Source organism: Lonchura striata, chromosome 4 (genome assembly GCF_050655825.1).
Source record: "Lonchura striata isolate lonStrDom1 chromosome 4, ASM5065582v1, whole genome shotgun sequence".
Lineage (NCBI taxonomy): Eukaryota > Metazoa > Chordata > Aves > Passeriformes > Estrildidae > Lonchura > Lonchura striata.
The window spans coordinates 60,474,228-60,487,930 of NC_140706.1; the positions used below are offsets into that span (position 1 = coordinate 60,474,228).

At 39.3% G+C, this 13,703-nt stretch overlaps 1 protein-coding gene across 11 annotated transcripts in view; it reads right to left on the minus strand.

Annotated features, from left to right (window-relative positions):
- The window catches only part of ZNF827 (zinc finger protein 827), a 114,875-nt gene that overhangs the window by 45,891 nt on the left and 55,281 nt on the right, over nucleotides 1–13,703 (minus strand). For all 11 annotated transcript variants that reach the window (XR_004148241.3, XR_014955199.1, XM_085579195.1 and 8 more), the window contains one exon: nucleotides 3,655–3,888. Coding sequence is in view for 9 of the 11 variants with exons in the window: in XM_085579195.1 (XP_085435321.1) it covers nucleotides 3,655–3,888 (234 nt within the window). In the remaining 2 variants the exon portion in view is untranslated. The remainder of the gene's footprint in view (nucleotides 1–3,654; nucleotides 3,889–13,703) is intronic.

Sequence of the window (13,703 nt, forward strand, 5' to 3'; positions counted from 1 at the left end):
ATTATATCTACTACACATAACAACAGCTGTGTGTGATTTTCTCTTGTCTCTTTCCACCTGCTTCTACAATAGCAGCTAACAAATGTTCTGTTAATGTTCTACTACAAGAAAATACATTTATTCTTCTAACTTTTCCTAGGTCTAGAGTAATTTCTGAGTAGCTGACAAATGGAGGCTGACAATGGGCTGGGATTTGGAGTAAACCTACCTTACAGTATGCACTAAACCAAATCACGCTCTGGGGTAGAAGTGCTTTCCACTACCCTACACAGCTAAGAACTGACAACACAGCACCTCTGTTTGGGAAAAGAGATTTCCCAGTGAAAAATATAAACCAGTTTATCTTTCATATAGAAGGAAACAGCAAGATCTATGCCAAAATCCTGAGTGGCTCCCACCCATGAAGCTGCAACAATCAGTAGTATTCTTGCTTAGAGGATAACAGCAGCATGTATGTCATGAATGCAGGAAGATCAACACTGCTATGTTGGAAATTCCCTCCTGAATTTGTATGTGATACAGTTTTTGGTGATTAGTATAATGCAGAAGAAAGTGAAAAGAACAAAGCAAGAACACAATCCATTCGGTCCTTACCTAGCATAGAGAGAATCTGTAAGGGCTTGATTTAAACCCAATTATAAAATATCAGATCTAACAAGGGCACTTGACTGAGGAATTCCCACAGAGAATAAAACATCAAGACAGACTCGTTCTATTTTTTTTTTCTTTCCAGTACCATGACAAAGGAGGAAGCTTGTTCTTGTTTTCCTTTTAATTTCAAGAGGTGGCTTAGGAAAAAGTGTGGATGCCTCATCCCTAGAAGTGTTCAAGGCCACATTGGATGAGGCTCTGAGCAGTATCTTCTCATGGAAGATGTTCCTGCCCATGGCAGGGGGGTTGGAACCAGATGATTGTTCTCTACAGCTCCCTGAAAGGAGGTTGTAGCTGGGGAAGTCTCTTCTCCCAAGCAACCATAAACAGGACAAGAGGAAATGGCCTCAAGTTGCACCAGGGGAGGTTCAGGCTTGACATCAGGAATTGTTTCACAGAAAAGTTTGCCAAGCATTGCAACAGGCTACCCAGGGAGGTGGTGAAGCCACTGTCCCTGGAAGTGTTCAAGAAAAGACTGGATGTGGCACTCAGTGCTGTGGCCCAGGACAAGGTGGCGATCAGTCAGAGGCTGGAGTGAATGACCTTGGTGGTCTTTTCCAGTCTAAATTATTCTGTCATCTTTAACATCCCCTGATGCCTTGAGAGGCTACCTAGAACAGATACTAAACCTTGTTAAAGGAACAAAGTAGGTGTTTGTTAAAAAGGCCTTCAAAGCATACACCGTGGGCAGTACAAGAGCCTGGATGAGGCTACACCCAAGATGATGATGGGTCATGAGTTTTCACACTTTTATAAATTTACATTTACATCTCAGGGTTAAATGTCCAATTATAGCTTCAGGTTATGAAGTCCCACCCTCCCAGATTGCTCTTCTCAATCTGTTGTGTTTACACTTTTTGGGCCTGAAGCTGCAATGGTGTCCTTGGTTCTAGGGCTGGAAAAGGATTGTTTTGCCTAACTAAACTCTGAGGAGAACTTGATAACACCTCATATGAAGTTCAGAGTTAATGCAGTACAGAATCTGGAAAATATGAAAGCTAAAACTTAAAGCAGCACCTTCTATGATTCTATGAAGTGACTTAATTTTTAAGCCACCAAAACCACGCTGCAAAATTACTTACAGTAGGCTGTGAAGCCAACATTGATATGCGAGTATTCTACCAGATAAGGTAAAGATTCAAAGAAACCCAAATAAACCACTAAAGAGGCTAATCATTTTAAGATTTTCCTCTTGTAGTTGTCCTACATTAAACTGTATCTCAGTGTTTTCCTCTCTAGTTTCTGCCTTAGGTGGTAATTCAGGGGAGTGCAAGTTGAAAACTGTCTGTGAAAAGCTGGGTGTAACCCCACCCCATGGCTGATGCGGGAATACTGATGGCAGCAACACTGACTCTGTAAATCCAAATCACTCTTCACATCCTAACTATGGATTAGCCAAAAAGACCACTGTCAGCAAAAACTGCTCAGTCCCTAAGAGCTTGTAAGAGAAGTGTCACACTGGTGTATTTCTTACTACAGCCTTTAAAGCCTGGGAGATCCCAACACAAGCTGAAGACTTGACCAAGGTTTAATACAAACTGGATTTCTCTCATATAAACAGGTATTTTAAGACACAAATATTCTAACATATTAGGCAGCAATAGAACTATTTAAACACAGCCTGCCAGTGCTGAACTCCAGACTGACAATCCAGAACCCTCATGTCTCTGAAGTACTCCACAAAACATTAAATTACAGAGCTCTTTGTTTATAAATATAGTTATGTAAATTTATATGCACCAAGAAAAATAGTCACAACTTAGCATTCATTAGGCTGCAAAGTTTTGTTACCAAAACACCTCACTCAAACCAGTTACCAGCAGCAACTGTGAATTACACCAATAACCAAGTGTTTTGTATTTGGGAGTCTGAGAAAAAATCTGGAAACTGGTGCTCTGGTCAGCCTTTGTACTTGGGAAACACTGTGCACCACTAACATGGAAGGCTTTCTTCAAATTCTTCTGCAAATTAAAATGTGGAGGCATGAACAGGAGTGAATTAATTGCATGTTTTATGGGGGAGATCCTAGTCAGCTCAAGTCTTTCAGATAGAAGTTTGAGTTCAAATTCACAGCTGACAGTGTCCTACAGTTTCACTTAGGTTTGACAGGGATGTCAGAAGTTACTAAACCTGTAAGCATTCCCACCAGCACTTGTTGCATGACTTTGGCACAATTAAAAAAGTAAGTCTTTCCAGTTTTGGAGAAGACATAAAATCGATCAGATCCAGTTCAGGTGCAGATGCACAAAACCCAGCCTGCCAGACCAACTTTCATGTCCTGGTCCTAAAAACTGGTCTGTTAGAAGTTCAAAGCCATTTCATCATTCACTTAACTTGATCCCAGAGGGAAGAATTCAACCCTTTTACTTTCTCTTAAACTTTGATTCTGAAAGGTAGACGAATCATAATCAGCAGAACATACATTTTAATTGACTCACTCCAGCTTTAACCTTGCCTATGTGTGTACACTGTCTACTTGTCTGGCAGAAGAATCTATCACTGAGGCAATGTAAGCAAGTTCAAGTGGTCTTGCTAAATGCAGAAAGCTGGCTCAGTTTACACATTTTTTTAACAGTATATATTGTAATTTTAAGTACAATATATTGTCAGAAAAAATAAAAGCTTTAGAAGTCATATTTTATAAAGCTATGTCAGGTACAGTAAAGTACAAAAATGTTCTTACAATGTTAATGAAGAGACACCTGTGAATAAATTAATATTAACATGGTTTTGTACATTTAAGAAATTATAGCACCTAAAAGCTATCAGGCATCATCCTTTTGACTTACTCCATAGTCATTAATTTGAAAATCAGAGTAGAGATAAATAGATAGTGTGGCTACAGACCAAACAGATGTTTCATGTACGTGACACTTCATAGACAGGCCTTTTCAATTGCTCCTTGGCTTGCTGGTAAAGCTGAACCTACCTTCTTGCAAGGTAACCCTGCCAACATATACAAAAAAAAAAAATAAATTCAATATTATGAAATGAAATATCTACCTGAGAGTTTCATGAGTAGCTCAGATGCTGCCTTGACTGACACATCCTGCCTCATCACATTTGTCTGTGCTTCTTGTGGCTTGAGTTTCTCTTCAGGGACATTTGGAGCTGAGGCTTCAGGCTCTTGGCTGAACACATAGCTGGGCTGAGACACGGCTGAACTTCCAGCTTCTTCATCCTTAGGCTCCTCTTTCAGTTTAAAATTAGGAGTCAAGGGCTCTTTTTGATTTGCAGCTGTTAAGAGAAGGAAAGAAGTGAGACTTAGTGTAATACATAATCCTAGAACAGCTAGAGGAAGAAACCATAACCTGAGAAATGCTAGAGCAGGTACAGGCAGCAGACACATCAAATTGTGCTCAAACATGCTTCAAGGGACAAACTTCTGCACCTTTTCTACAAAGGAGCAGTTTTGAAACACAGCAACTGCATGTGCTGAAGCTCAGGAGAACATTCTCTCACTGGTATCCCCCTACTCCTCCTGAAAGCTCTTCCCTAGTCATTGGTTTGTAGGTTTTCTACTGGCTTGGTGGAAGTTTAAAACATCATTTCACATAAAAGCAAATTTGGCAAAGCCCATGGGTATAACATACTAAGGTTTTAATTAATGAAAGAGAGCCAAGATATGAAGAGCAGGAAGAAAGAAAACCTAAGAGGGGAGTAAAAGAGAAAAGATAGCAAATTCTTCAATCCTGAAAGTTGCTGTATTAAGTAGAGACCTAAGGGATTATCAGAAGACAGCTCTGCACTGTTCCAAGTTCTATATACATAAAAAGAAAGAAAGTTTAAAATATGCCTTTCAAATACTCCTCCTTAGCAGCTGTACAGCCTCAGAGGAGGGTAAGGAGACTTTGGGGAGCTGCTGAAGATCTACACACTGAGCAATGCTGCTCTTGAAGGGTCTTTCCGATACCCCTTGACAGCAGCAGAACCTCTGCACGGTGTTTGGTTAAAAGGATAACACCAGAACAGCTCCTAAACAATACTTCCAAGCCCAGCCAACATAAATTCATGGGCAGAAGCATGACAAGCAGAAAGCTAATGAATTTGCACTATTTTTCAAGTAAATATTCTAATATTTTTTTAATTTAACCATGAAGAGATACTTCTTTCCCTGTCTCTTCACAACCTTTTCTTGGCCAAAATATCATTCTAAATTCCCAGTAACACATAGCAGATGACTTGATGAGTGCCTTTAACTTTGGCAAGTTTACATTTTTCCCACATCTCTACACTTCTGTCTCCACAAACACAGACAACAGAGCACTGTGCCTGACAAAATCTGGCAACATTTACCTGCTTAAACCCTTGGTCTACTCTCTCCTCCAATTCAGCTTCTTACCTACTCTCAGTCTCCTCACTTTTTTTGACTTATTACCTCAGACACACTCCTTCTCAGCAACTCTCCCAAAACTTCTAAAGAACTTGAATTCCTGCATCCTACCAGAGACCTGAACTCCAAAATATGAGGTACAATTGCCATCTCTATCAGAATCAGACACTTACATTTGCAACTTGGAGCCTTTGTTCATTTCCACACAGGTCAAATTTTTCATGTTTGTCTTTGGGGGTGTGCCAATGATTTTTAAAGCTACTCCATTACTCGATAAACAACACATCTTTTCAATCTATATTTCAGAGTTATTTGATTTTCCTCCTTGTTGCTTGGCAAGCCATTACAAAAGCAACGTGCACATACATATTAGTTCTAGTCACTTCAAAAATTACCTTACCTTATATCTGGAATTTTTAACATGACCTATAGGCACATTTAGCAGCACTAGGAATTGCTTTTGCATTTTTTACATTTTTTTAAAGAAGAGCAAAAGCAGAACTATGAAACATTAAAACATGCTTTAAACCATAAAAATACAAGTTAGAGTTCTCAAGTCACTGTTAACTTTACTAAGATACTAACAAAAAAATTCCATCTGTCTTCTTTATCCTGGCCTCAGTCTATTCTGGGGTTTGACCTGGGGTGATGAATGGCCACAAAAACAAAGAGACCCAAACCTTCTCTGCTGAATTACCTTCTGCTGTCCTTTGCTTTTAAAACATGCCACTCCAGCTGCTATGCTGGTATGAAAAATACCTCCACCAGGATCTGAGTGCAACTGAGAGAGAGCAGTCTGCATGAGCTTTCAGAGAACACTGGGGAAAAGAAAAGGTCTTTTGAATTTATTCATTTCAAAAAGGTATTAATTCAAATTTGTCCCAGAAAATAAAGGAAGCATGAGTCTGAGTGAAGAGGAAAAGATGACCCACTGAGAACAACCATTAACCTGTGGACCTAGCCTTGTCTCTACCATGAACCAGGGCAGAAAATGAGCCAGGTAGAGCAAGCACTACAGGCTGGGTGAGCCTACACTCTTCCACCATTTAAAATAGAGGTGATATTAGACTTGCATAGATCAGTGTAAGTTTACAACCATATGCCATGGCAAAAACATCCATAAACAAACAGAATGCAACAGAATTCATAGAATATCACAGACTAACGCAAGGTACTTATTACAAGAGTTAGGTGCAATGGTATGCAGTGGCAGACACTTATTGCATTATCTTACCACAAGAAAAAGGATCAAAAGGAATGATTTTGGAAGAAATTAGCATTTTTATTTTAATCTTCTTATCACCAAGGCAAAAGTTAGCAGCCAATTTGACCCAGTCCCAGGGCAGGTGTAGCCTCTGTGCTCTTCATCCCAGGGTAACCTCAAACCATACTAAGATGAAGACAAGTTCTAATAGGTCAGAGGAGACCCAAGATCCACCAAGGGAAGTTTAAGTTGGATGTCAGGAAGAATTTCTCCCAGAAAGAGTGATCAGACATTGGAATGGGCTGCCCAGGGAGGTGGTGGAATCACTGTCCCTGGAGGTGTTTAGGGAAAGACTGGATGTTACACTCAGCACTGTGGCCTGGTTGACAAGGGGGTGTTTGGTCATGGATTGGACTCAATGATCTCAGAGGTCTTTTCCAGCCTGATTGACCCCATGAGGTGATAGATCCAGAATGAATCAAGTTTCCCTCTTTTCCTTTGTACACCTTTTCCTTTCTGTCCCTACCCCACATGTCCCTCCTGCAGTGACAGCACGTGCTGCCAGGAGCCACTGCCTCCTCACTCTTCTGAGCCATCATCCAGGGTAACAATGGTAAACAAAACCACGTTGATAACAAATCTACCAGCACAACATCAGACATCATCTAAATTATCTCTTCATGAGATATGTGTCCTCTGTGTGTTTATTATACTTCACCAATGAGAAAAATAAAACAAAGTCAGGGTGCCCCAACAAAGTGGAAGCCCTGAAGGTGTGCCTTAGGCGGTATTACATGAAGGAAAAGAAACCCAGACTGTTGTTCTTACCCTTGTCACTGCTTCTGCCTCTACCTGCTTTGTTTTGGACAGAAGAGGGAATGAAGAAATTAGGAAAGAACTAGAGTCTTATTTCTTTAATTAACTGACAGCACATTCCTTGAACTGATGATGTTTTCTAAAAACCATTTAAATTCTAGATTAATCACAAAATTAGAAGAGTTATTAGTCTCATTTTTCTTCCCTCAGCAAAAAAAAAATAAAACCAGACAACTACTGGGTCAGTTTCAAGCCAATTGCTACTATTAATATGACTTTTACTCTTTCTTGAAATACACAAAAGCAGATTCTAATGTAAATTAAGCTCAAAACACAAGGGCAAATAAAAAAGGGCAAGCTGTCTCATTTATCAGATCGTGCATTAAATTCAGAGGGGGGAAAAGCCCCACAATACAAAAAAGACTCCTAAACAACAAAAGTCCCCACCACTCTTGTCCCTGTCCCATCTTGGATCCACAACTATGGACAAAATTGCTAACACATGGGGAATAGCAAGTGTGATGCATCCACTAGTCATTTTAGGGAAAACAATAAACAGATGTAAGAAAAAAACATTACAAATAAGGGAAATAAAAGTTTGCCATGGCCAGTTTTTAAAAATCCCATGAGTGAGGAATCTTTAGAAAAAATTAGAACTAGACCAAAATTAAAAAGAATATGTTGAATATTATTAATGACAGAATTATTACTCCCCAGAAGGAAAAGTATCTTCTATCTACATACAAAAATAGATACACACACATATCCTAATTTGTATTTAATTGACATTCATTCTGAACAGCAGTGAGAACAGAATGAAGGATGTGTTGTCTGCAGACTGAATAAAAAAACCCCAGCAATTTAATTTTGAAATATACAATGAGGAAACAAAACAAACCCACATAGCAAATGAAACCAACAGGCAGGAATCTCTCAAGCACGGTGGATAATGCTCCATTTGTTCCATTCCATATCCAGAAAAAACACAGATCAAAGAAACTTCCAGACTGCTGATTTTTATCTTCCTGGCAACTGGAACCATTTGAGCCATTTGGCAAAAGTAGATGATGAAAGTTATAACGCTTTCCTGAAACTGCCAAATGCCACAAGAAAAGCTTTGGGCATCTGCCACTAATCTGCAACACTCGGTAGAAGCTGCTAACTCCATCAGTCCACTTAAGAGGATTTCTAAATGCTCAAAATGTTTATAACTGAATGAGGAAAAATGGGCTGATTACTTCCAAGCCAAGCTCAATGTTACAAGTCATAATTGGCAAGAAGCTGGTCACTGCTCCATCTGTCTGAGGGAAAAACATGAAGGAAAAAACAGAATCCACAACAAAAATTCTGCCACAAAAAAGGCCATGAGAAACAGCATCCATAGAGTCTGGGTTGAAAGGAGCTGTGATGAAGCTCTGAGCTGCGGAGGTTAAAATGAACCAAGGGCCTTTGACAGATCAGTTCTGCCGTATTTGGGGGACACAGTCCCATGACCGTGGGCATCACATCACCCTGAAGGCAGCTGTGGTCAATAAACGGTGTGACTTGGGTCATCTACTGTTTTTTTTCTAGCAGTTGAAATGTCCAGGTAGGAATTGGCATTCTGCATGGTGAACATGGCTTATATTTTATGACATTCAAGAACTAGGAAAGAGGCACAAACGCTGCAGAAGCAGCCCCCAGTCAGCTAATTGCTTTGTGAGAAAAATCTATGGTATTGGAACCTGTTGGAGAACCTCCAGACTAAAATCCAATTGGGCTGATAAATTATTTTAAACACAGAGGCTGTATACACTGTAAGTAGCCCAAAAGGAGAAATACTGTTCTTCTGGCAGGATATTCTAGCTGGTCTATCATTTCCTTTTAGTGCCTTTACCCTGGAGTATTAATATGTCCCAGAGCACTTCATGCACTACCTAACCCTTCTAGGAATTCTCAGTCAATTACACCTGAATTTTAAAGCTCTCTACTCTGCCCTAACTAACCTATAGGACTATAAGGGACAGAATGGGCATTACCAATGAAAAAGCTGCTCGTGACTCAAGGGTGCTCAGCATTACATTTCTTTTTATCAAAGCAGTGCAATGGCAGAATAGACAATCACAAATACAATGATGCCATGACTTGACACCCTTGGGCTTCAGGACATCACTTAAAATAGTAGGTTTTCCAAACCATATTGCCTAAGTACATTAAAAACTGCAAGCATAGGTTAAGAAAGGCCAGCTAAGTAAACTGATCTTTAGAGATGCTCTGTGTTTAGAAAGCTGGAGTCAAACACAATGAGACATAGCAAAGGAGAATGACCAGTCCTGTTACTATGCCTTCAAAATCTCCCCATGTTCTAGTCCAAGTGGAAGGAAGGAATCAGGCAAATTGCTAAGGCAGGTGCAGAAGCACACATCCCTCCTGACACCCCAAGATGTCTCCTATGCAGCCAGAGTCTCCCACAGGCTAAACAAGGCTGCAGCACCTGCTAAGACCATTTCCTCCTTTCCAGGCAAAAACCAAAACAGCAGCAGGACAGGTAAGATTGTGAGGATACTGGAGAAAAGAGAGGGAGCAGTGAAAGGAGCAAGAAGGAATTTATTGCTGATAAGAAAGAATTACTTGCAATATTGGAATGTCTTCTCACTACAAAGGAGCAAAAACAGGGGAGAGAAATATCACCAGACTGGCCTTCATATTTGTTTAACAAAACAAAAAACAAAACAAACAATCAGAGATGATTAAATTAACAGTGTTTTCAAATCCCATTTTGGATAGATGAGAGAGAAAGGCTCATGAACTCGGACTTCTGCCCAGAGTAATGGTGTATTCAGGGAAACAAAGAAGCCATTAGCCTAGTCCAGTCCTACACTACTAATGTAAGAGTTTGTGTAGACATTAAAACTAAATTGTAAGCACAGACATGGTCCAGAATTATATTGCTGGCTTCTTTTATGTTGTATTGGACTGAGTACACAAAAAAAAAAAAAAGGTGTTTGTTATTCTGCATTTTAAATTGCTGAATTAGAACAGATACTATACTGCTTTATCTTGCTAAATTCTGCATACTCTTTCAAGATGCAAAACACAACAGTGTGATTTTTAGGATGCAGGGAAACTGTGGATGCAAGACTAGAAATTGCTGAAAAGAGATTATAACGGTGATGATATATCAGTAGCAAAGATTAGAACAAGATTTTATTTGCCCAAGTTTTAAGTAGATGTGATATTGCATATCAGAATTTTACTTCAAACTAAAGGTCTGTATGGAAACTAGGAAAATGAATCTGGAGAGACTTCAAAGAGAGAACTTGATGACATCAGGGGTATTTGCACTGACAGCAGCATTATGGAATTCACAGTTTCTTAAAATTAAGGACATGGCTCAATAATTGCCAGTCCTGTGCACTTACATATTCTGACATAAACTATGAATCCCAAATATAGACAGCCTGGTCTTTTCTCTGGAACTTGCTACTCAAATACATCAATTATGGCAATTAAATTGGATATGCTTTTATTTTATTAAAAATAGCTGTTTGAAGAGTTCAAGCTAGCCAGTTCAGCGCAGTCAATGGCAAATTATAAAACATTTCAAATTACTTGTGTTACCTTTAAGGAATGCAGCAATTTTTAAGAGCCAAACAGAACAAATAATCTAAGTGATTAATTAGCTTTTCTACTAATATACTGTATGTAGCTGTCTGATGATTTACTCTCTCATTATTCCATTAATGGAATCAGCTAACAAAACAGAAATGAAAAGCCCAAATATTTTGGACAGTCACAAAAGTCCCACGGTGGCTTTATTTCCCAAAATAAAGACTTGACTCCTCACATGACAGTGACAGCAGATAGGACAAAGTGAGAGAAAGCAGTTTCTAATTGGTTTAAGATGGCCAGCCCCAAACCCTCAGCATTTTTGCTTCTTCCTCCTGTCTTTTTTTTAAGGTTTTCCATGCAAGTAACTTGGGGAACATTAAAAGAACAGCAGAGGCAGGGCACACTTGATACCACTCCACAAGATGAAGAGACCTGCTTGCTGGAGCAATGCACTTGTTTAAACCCAGAGAGGTGGGGGAGAGAGGCCAGCAATGAAGGATGTGTACCAATTACTGTTTCCACACAGAATCCCATGGAGAGCAATAGTGCAAGAATCCCATTCATTGTGTTGGGATTCATTTATTTCCGAATGTTAAAAGTTACTGCAGCACATAACGTAGGCACAGTAATAACATCACTAGGGTACACTGGCCATTGTAGTTTGGATCATTGTGAAAGAAATTTTTATTGAAGAAAAAAAAAAAACCTCAAGCCTGAAAAGTGGGTGGAAGGACACCAGTATTTAAAGAAATGTGTTGTATGATGTCTGCCACTGAAACCTTTGAAACAGGAAAATCAAATACTCTTTAAGTTAAGATATGAATGCTGTTATAAAGTTTCAACATGGAATTAATGGACTGGGGGAGGAAAACATTCTGACAAAGCACTGCTTCAGCAAAATACTGTAAAAATTTAAAGTGTACAAGCAGACCTACTAAAATCAGAGGAGCAAGATTTGAAGGTAAAAACATGGCCATGCTTAAATAGTCTTCTCTTTATGTGTTGAGTCTGCTAATTATCTTTGCAAAAAAATCTGAATAAAGTTTCTGAGAACCCTCTTAAATTTCTTGTTAATTTAATATCCTCTCCTACCTTAAACTAGGACCTAGAGAATTGAATCTAGGAAACAAAATCAAGATTTGGTCTAAGTTTTAGATTTATATTTGGTGATTTGTGTTATGCCTTATTTCATAAAACACATAACTAAAGATCTTTCTGGCAAGCAATGGCACAGAATTGGGCATGAAGTGGTCTTGAAAAGGTCACCTACACCAGTATTTCTCAATCTCTTTAAAACTAAAGCTCCCCTGGGCCTTTTGGAAAAAAAAACAACAAACAACTGAGTGACTGTTTTGGACCATGTCTCCATAATTCATCTCTGGCCCACTCCAAATCAGGCCTAAACTTCGAACATTTGTAAATTTTCCCCCAGTTTGCATCTCTGTATCTTGCTGCTTGTTTTTGTTAAGATAACATTTCTTGCCACTGCTTAATGAATGACATTATATGGTCCACTGATTGAGATACACAGATGTAGTCCATCTTACTGCTTAATATATGACCAGCCATATCTGACAGGCAGCTGTTCCTACATCCCCCCAGTGGCAGAGATGCCTCAATCTCTCCATCCAAACTATTCTAGAGGTATAAATACCTCAGCTTGGGAAAGATTTTCCTAATACGAACTTAAACCTTACAGCCATACAATCCTGTTACTTTTGGTCCTAATTACAATGAATTTATTATTATTTACTATAATCTCCATTCTCCTGGAAACTGCTATGGCACATGGAAAACAAAGAAATGGCTGGTGACAGCCAATGTGGCTTCACCAGGGGCAAATCGCGCCTGACAAATTTGGTGGCTTTTTATGGTGGAGCTACAACACCTGTGGACAGGGGCAGAACAGGCTTGTGCCAAACATTTGACACTGTCATATGTGACACCCTTGTCTCTAAACTGGAGAGACATGGATATGATGGATGGACTTCAGCAGGTTTCCCATGAAACTGAAAGCTTACAGATTGACACCAAGCAAGAAGAGAAGCAATAAACATAGGCATTAACATCCTCTAAATGTTAATTTAGAAGATCAATATTCAATAAGAATAAATGCCAAATTCTAAAAGTCTATATATCTATCTACTGCTTCTTTCCTAGCCACAAGGCCTGTCAGAGAAGAAAATTAGGTTGTTTTGACATAATTTGGTCTCGAAAAATCTGTGCTGGCTGTTAAAATTGGCATATACAATTTGAGATGTCAAAAGATTTAGATCATTGGAAAGGTAGGGCAAATAATTGAAGCTCTGATGGGCCTAACAAGACTGTAGTAATAAAGAAATAAATCACTCAAAGGAACTTCGTTCGGCAGAGCTGAACTATCAAAACTGCTGCTAATACTCAGACAACTTGCTAAAAGAGAATTAGTTCTACTCTAAATTTATGCACTCGGTATAGAGGAAAGCATGAACCAAATGTATGTAAAACAATATAAATCTCAGAAGAAAAGAAATTCCTCTCCTTCTGACATTGCTCTTCCTGCATGGCAAACTTGGTGACTGGCAGTACATTTTAATCCAAATATGCGCACATACAAAATTACAGATACATCTTGCTCCCCCAGCGACTTTATAACATGTTGCTAGGTAACAGTGCATACAAGTCAGGTTTCAAGACCTTTAGTAAGTCACCATAAAATAACTGCATAGGCCTTTTGCATGAATAATGTACATTTGTATCCTTTCTCTGATGCCAATAGAGCAGACACTGAAAACATGACTGTCTGCCAAACTGTGAACAGCTTCCCGTCAACTGCTACATGAAAAGCCACACACCAAATTGTTGCATGTTCTCTCAGCTTTCAGGCTTTCCCCACCTCTCCTGCACTCTGCTCTCATTCCTGCTACATGCAGCCATCCCGAGCACCACCCTCCCCAGGCCAGCCCTGCTGATGTGCAGAGCCTCTTCATGCACAGCAGCCTGAATTTAAGATCTACATCGAACAGCAACATATGTGGGGCAGCTGTTGGACAGTGTAATATGGATTTCATATCAAATCCAAATTTGAAATTCAACTAGAGAAATGTACAAGCAAATCCAAACAGACTC